The sequence below is a fragment of the Brienomyrus brachyistius genome, chromosome 23 (assembly GCF_023856365.1).
Source record: "Brienomyrus brachyistius isolate T26 chromosome 23, BBRACH_0.4, whole genome shotgun sequence".
NCBI classification, from domain to species: domain Eukaryota; kingdom Metazoa; phylum Chordata; class Actinopteri; order Osteoglossiformes; family Mormyridae; genus Brienomyrus; species Brienomyrus brachyistius.
Genome location: NC_064555.1, coordinates 5,593,274 through 5,599,895, shown reverse-complemented (window position 1 = coordinate 5,599,895; position 6,622 = coordinate 5,593,274). Strand labels below are relative to the sequence as shown.

Below are 6,622 nucleotides of genomic sequence, written 5' to 3'. Positions count from 1 at the left end.
CACATTTTGCCGACAAGGTAGGAGGGCCCACATAGTCACAGAGATACCTGAGCATGTCTTCACTACAAACAGCTGAGGAAAATCGTATTCCATTCTCATCTTGGGAGGAAGAAGGAAGACATCTTTAATCCCACATGTGGAGCTGTGTGTTATGAATGGGAAGTGCTATGTAAATAAGGATTATTATTATTATGGAGAGACCGACTATTTTCTTTCACCTGCACAAGTTAAAATACATATAACCACGTGAAAGCTGAGATGAATCCATTTGGGTTGTAAGATGTTCCATGTTTATCATAAGAGAAAAAAACACTCCTTTGTGAATTCCAGATGTGTGGCCATAGAAGTGGATGGTGTCCCTGTCTGCTTTTCACTGCTAGTAATAAAACCGACAACAATGACAATAATAACACCATCGGGAATCTGCCTTGGGAATTCGGTCATTTTGATCAAACACAATGGGGGGATTGGATGAGTCTCTCAATGATGTCAGCGGGTTCTGCTGACGGCTGAGGACTATAACCAAGGTGCAGACAGTGGTTACACTGGATCTGACTGATGCCGGCAGAAGGTGATCATGTGACTCCATTCAGTGACCTTAGACCTGTAACTATCCAGAATGCAAATTATACGTTTATGGTTGTCTACACATTAAGGGTTTATTATTATTATTATTATTACTACTACTACTACTTAAGGGTTACCCTGAATCGCTCATTACTCAGTCGTTTCGTTTGATTTCAGCACGTGGCATCAGGGAGCCATATCAGTCCCCTTGAAACTGCGTCACACACAAGCCATACAGGATACAGGGGCCCACAGATGGCGTGTCTAAAAATAGCACACGCTCTGGAATGCGGTTGGGAATCTGGGGGGACCCTTTGCGGGGGTGTCTTCTCCTGTAGCGTCTGTTCTTTTATTTACCTGATATTACTGGGAAATGGGAAACAGATGTGTCCACTATACTGGAGTGAATTTATTTTGAATGTTAAAGATAAGCAGCATTTCAGCCTATATGCCAATACACATAGATATATGATTTTAGGAGATGACATGACTAAATTAATTCATTAAAAATGTATGTTTTTTGCTATCAGCTTTCTGAGTCTGACATTTGGCATACAGAACGTCAGCCAGGTACAGTTGGAATTTTAGTGCTGGAATTTCTGTTGTGGTTCATTTTCAGCATCTTAGGCTGACATAATGTTGAGAAATGCAGCAGTATTTTAATCCATGACTGAGGACAAATTCCCGCCAAAATGTATAACATTTAGGATACATAATTCCCAATGGTTTAAATTCCAAGAGTCCAAGAGATTAAAACAGAGAGTGTTAAAATGTTTGTGCCTCTATCAAAGAAACAACATTCACCGTTTATTACAGGCAATTGAACATGTAGAATATGGCAAAATTGAAATAATGTTATATTTGGTTGGTTCTAAGTAGTTTCCATGGTAATTTTCATTTTAGAGGATTAAAAATAACACTCAGTCATGAGTTATTTTCAGATTGTTCTGAATAATTTCCGCCGACATTCAAGTCTTTTTTAGAATCGGGATAAAATGTTGTTATTGAAAGAGACGACGGCCTTTCATTGTGTACATTTACCGTCGGTGGACCGTCATTATTACGCCCGTTCATTCACCGAGCCGGTGGCGCGCATGCGCACCGGGGCTCTGGAACCGGCGAGCGCTGGTCGGAGGACCGCCGGAGGAGGATCGTGCAGAGGGATGGGAATCGAGTGAAGGAGACGGAGGAGGAGGAGCGGGTGCTCAGTCTCAGGCCTGGGTATGATAGGTATTTTTCTGTGATGTTCTGTTAATTCGCTCGTTTTGCAGACGCCGTGACTGAAAAGACTTGAGATCTATGGAATATGCGTGATTGCCGTTTTATGTCGCCGCATTTGTAGTAGGATTATCGATTTGTACATTATGTTCTGAGAGGTGGCGTTTTATTATTATGAATATTGCATACCTGGTACGATTTAGTGTGAATATTCGTGGCTTGTTCAGATAAAGAATATTATAAGTAATTGTTTGCACTGCCGAGTAGCAGAGTCATTATGCCACGTTTCATTAAAAGCTGCGTAGTTTGCACCTTGTAGTTTGTCTGGCCGCATTTCCGTGCGTCCTGTTGCAGGGGACGCGTGTTGGGTGCGCGAATCGCGGCTTTTGACGGACGTGCGGCGTCCTGTCGCCCAGCAAAGGGCATCAGGAGGGCCAGGAGCGCCGCTGCCGGACGCCGTTTGCCGGCAGCAGTCTGTGTAAACGCCGAGCAGCTGTGCGTAAAAACATAACAAAATTACCGCTAGATGCCGGCGATCGGCCGTTTCGGAGGTGATGGATCCGCTCTTTCCACCCCTCACTCTTTTGCTCTTGTCGTATGTGGGTCAACGCTGCTCTGACTGATGCCCTGATCTCATTACGCCATGCTTCTTGGACCAATATAATTATATAACGCAGACAAGGAGGGACTCATCATTTATTACGGAGAGATTTTCAGCATTCAGGAAATCACATAGCGCAAACAGCAAAGGAAGTCTGTGCCCCATTTCTCGTCCATAATTCTGCATTATTATTTAATTTTATGGGTAAGGTTAGGGCTGGGTAGGGGTTAAGGTTGTCGTAGCTGGGATTAGGGCTATGCCCATAGAAATGAATGGAGCGTACTCAAAAAGACACAAATATGTTGACTGTGAGTTTCCGTGTGTGTGTCCATGAGAATCCGGCCACATGTCCTGCATTGTGTATCTGTGTGCATGTCTTTCCCTTCACGAATGACCCTCCATGCCCGTAGGCATGACCGATGGCTTCCTGCTCGGAGATCTGTGGGTCGGGCCATGCTGAGCAGAGCCAGGGTGTCGTCCGCTGCGGACACCCACAGTACGGCGTGCGCTCATACCTGCACCAGTTCTACGAGGAATGCACTGCCTCCATCTGGGAGCGCGATGAGGATTTTCAGATAACGAGATCGCCAAGCCGGTGGAGCTCTGTCTTCTGGAAGGTAAGTGTATCCTCAAGTTCTACAGCGAGCTCCAGAAGATTCCACCTGTGATAGCCTGCTCCTTCTTCATCTTGGAAACCAGAGAGTTATTTTTTTTTACAAGGTAGTCATCCTGTCATCGTCAGCCATTGAACATGGCAAAAAGGCAACAGCCAATGGTCTGTGACTAAGATCATGTGACTAAATCATGTGACCTTGACTAAACATCGGTTAAGCCATTTTAAAGACTCTGAGCTGGCTGTTTTGACCTTGACGTACTCATGTACCTTCTAAGGGGGTTAGCATTATAATAACTGTAATTAGTGTAAGTGAACATAGTCACTATGCTGTGATGAATTTTCAAAGAACTGTTTGTGCTTCTGAGAACACTGGGCCTTGGATATGTAAGGATACTTCAAAGGTCGTATTGAGGTCGTATTGAGGTCACAGGGAGCTCATAAAACCCACTGAAATACAGCTGTGAAATTTTGCTTTCAAGCCATGCATGAAATGAGCTTTTGCTCTAAATTTCAGTGTGAAGGAAATAGAAGCGATTCTGAATTAGCGGTTATGTGGGACGGGTGGGTAGGAGGGTGGAGGGATTAAGTGAAATGTGTAAAAATAACAAGTTTGTAGTTTAACGGCTAAGAAGAATTGCGTATAATTACTCGCCAAAACAAACAATGTTTGTATATGTGCAGTGCTGTGCAGAAGTCTTAGGAAGTCAAAGAGAATGATGTTTAAATAATCGTCATGTTGTTATAAAACTATATTATGTCTGTCAACGTGTCAGAAGCCCCCCTAACGTCACCCCAACATCTGCAGCAAACATGCAACACTCGCACATCTTATATGACAAATTAATAAACGAATTAAATTAACAAATTAAATGAGCTGGTGGTAAATTTGACAAACACATGGAACGGCTGTGGAGGCCCTGAGGAGAGGTTTGGGAACCAAAGGGCTGTTCATCTAGCCATTTAACAAGATATCAGCTCAAGAAATTCTTGTTAGCTTTTATTGTGTTAATTATTGTGTTAATTAATTTGCATATGTTTTAATGTTGAATTGTGTATTTCTTTTGACCAAATACACACTTAGTACACTTAAATATTTTTTAAACAATTCCTTTGCCTGCCTAAGACTTAGACAGTACAGACGCTCCTCTACTTATGAATTTTCAGTCCAGATTGTGTTCACTGGGCTCCCGTTTCCTGTCCGCAACATCAGTTCCGCCTAGTATGACTTCTGGCCGCTGCTCCCACTGTGCGAACTCCCAGCATCCTAGTTCTTTGTACTCACGTTTCCCCTTAAAATGATACAGAATAACGACTTACGAGCATTTCAAGTTACGAACGGCCTTTCAGAACGTATCTCATTCGTAAGCAGAGGAGTGTCTGTACTACATGCAACAGAAAATAATCAGATAATGATTTGATCCACATGAATGGGAAAGTCCATCTTCAGCATGTCAAACCCCCCACCCCCTCCGCCTGCCCTGGTCCAGGTCTCTCTAGCATTCGGGACCCTGATTCTGACTACGGGCCTCATCCTCCTGACTGCCGGCTACACCATCCCCTCCAAGATGGAGGCCTTTGGCGACGGTGAGCTGTTCTTCGTGGACAGCAGCGCAGCACGCTTCAACCACGGCCTGCGGGTCAGCCAGCTGGCGGGGGTAGCACTGTTCTGCGCTGGGGGGGCGCTGCTGTCAGGGGGCCTCGTCCTGTTCACCTTCACCAGGAGCTACTCCCAGGAGGAGAAGTATCTGCAGAGCAAGTTCAAGATGAGGATCGCAGAGACGCAGCCTACTGCACAGCCGATCACGAGAGCGCCCCCTCCTGGAGAGGGCAGAATTCCAGTTACGCTGTCCAAGGTGCAAAACGTTCAGCCGCCGTCTTGAGCAGCCCGCATAGGTGTCATCCGTCCTCTTCAAGGTCAGCATACATGGTTAAATTCGGGAAAAACATACAGAATCTATATAACCCCCCTTTAAGACAGATGGACCCTCAGTAACCTAAAGCCAGTAATCAAGCTTCTTCCATTTACAGCAGAAACCCTGAAAAGTCCCACAGCTGCCTGACCACACACTACATCAACGGCACTCACATTGGCCATAAAATGTTTTTTCAGCAACACATCATCTCATATTACATAGGCACACATATCATCATACAGGAAAGACCTTCTACAAGAAGGAAACACTGTCAGGTTTAGCGTTGATTAACCTGGGGAATGCAGATGGACAAAATGCACTGATTTGTACCAGACGTAGCCTAAAAGCGCTGAAGATCTAGTACGGTGTGTAGAGTGAAACTAACCTCTGTTCCAAGCTACTTCCTGTCAGGCGGCAGAGATCCTATGACTTCCTGCCGTTCCTAAAGGAAGCACCAGACATTCTGAAATAGCAGCAGACCCAAGCCGAGTCACACAGTGACAAATCCCCACTAGTACACTGATGCTTATTAATTAGCCATGGAAGCCTGATTAAGCCGGACATGCAGAATTGTCCATATTATCTGGGACCACATGACAAACATAAACACCCTGGTTTTCAACTATACATAAAACATCTTTTCCTAAAGTTTTTTTCTCATTTACCAGTAAACAGCGGCTTCGTTAACTTGCAGACAATACTTGGCTCGTTTAACTGCAATGCAACCATGTATAGCTGACTTGTTGGTGGTTCTCATATATTTTTGTAGTTATCTATAGGCTGTGCTGGTACTAGAATTGACAACGTTGATTTTCCATGCCAAGTGTCAGTTTACAGAATATTTATTAATGGATATACAGGAAAATCCCCAGGTATAATGTTTATTTAAAAACAGAACATATTTAGATATATTTTATTCATTTAATTACATTGTTTACTAATGGTGAATAGCCTACCTTTTTTTTTGGGTGCAAGATGTTTTAAAATAAAATAAAATACTGTGTCACTGTGCAAATGAAGATATGTGTGGTGTTAATAGTAAAAAGTATCAGTTTAGTTGATTTCTCATTTCCTGGAGAACGTTTTGATGTGCTGGACGGGGTGTGTGGTGTAGAGAGGTCATGGGATCTCGAGGATGTCTGCCGCATTTCTTGGTGGATGCTCAGAATTCAAGACTCATGGACAAAAATTATTTTTCGAAGTTAGTCAACAATATGAAAACCGTTGTCTGTAAACTGTAACCAAAGTGTCTATATTAAAAGCAAATGAACTGAAAGTAATACTGTTTGTGTGAAACGTCTATGCAGAATGTTGATCCGCTGGCCATGCTCTGATTTAGTCACCTTGAACTTTACTGGAACATCTCGTCTTCCTGTGACCGAACCATGTCCACATTTTTGCTCCCTCTCAGTTCGCAGCGCTGTGTGTACCAGGTTTTCAGTGTTTTTGATTATGTGCTAAGAGTCAGGAGGGAGCGAAAATGTGGATTGTCTGGGGACCGTTTAAACTGGGGTACCTTAAATCCAATTACAACACTCCAATTACAGCACTTCACTTACAGCACTCTGATGAATCAGTTCAATTTGTGCTGACGTTGTGATTGAGGGGTTGTGATGTAACACCCCCTTGTGGAGGGTAGGAATCCCAGATACTGAAATCCAGAAATACATTCCCCTAAAGTATATTTGTTAACAATGCACAACAACT

General features: G+C 43.5%; 1 protein-coding gene across 2 annotated transcripts; it reads left to right on the top strand.

The window, feature by feature from the left end:
- Positions 1-1,645: 1,645 nt before the first annotated feature.
- Positions 1,646-6,195, top strand: nrsn1l (neurensin 1-like). 2 transcript variants are annotated; one of them, XM_048994485.1, is made up of 3 exons: positions 1,646-1,788; positions 2,797-3,003; positions 4,490-6,195. In XM_048994485.1, the coding sequence occupies exons 2-3, from the start codon at positions 2,806-2,808 to the stop codon at positions 4,880-4,882; spliced, it is 591 nt and encodes a 196-aa protein (XP_048850442.1). In that variant the 5' UTR covers positions 1,646-1,788; positions 2,797-2,805; the 3' UTR covers positions 4,883-6,195. The 2 variants fall into 2 exon arrangements, with proteins under 2 accessions (XP_048850442.1, XP_048850443.1); XM_048994486.1 differs by having other exon boundaries at positions 1,687-1,797.
- The last annotated feature ends 427 nt before the right edge of the window (positions 6,196-6,622 follow it).

Excerpts from the sequence above, each read along its gene's own strand:
- nrsn1l (XM_048994485.1), top strand. The coding sequence starts at position 2,806 with ATGGCTTCCTGCTCGGAGATCTGTGGGTCGGGCCATGCTGAGCAGAGC. Across the intron at positions 3,004-4,489 it reads GGAGCTCTGTCTTCTGGAAG|GTCTCTCTAGCATTCGGGAC; the intron begins GTAAGTGTATCC and ends GCCCTGGTCCAG.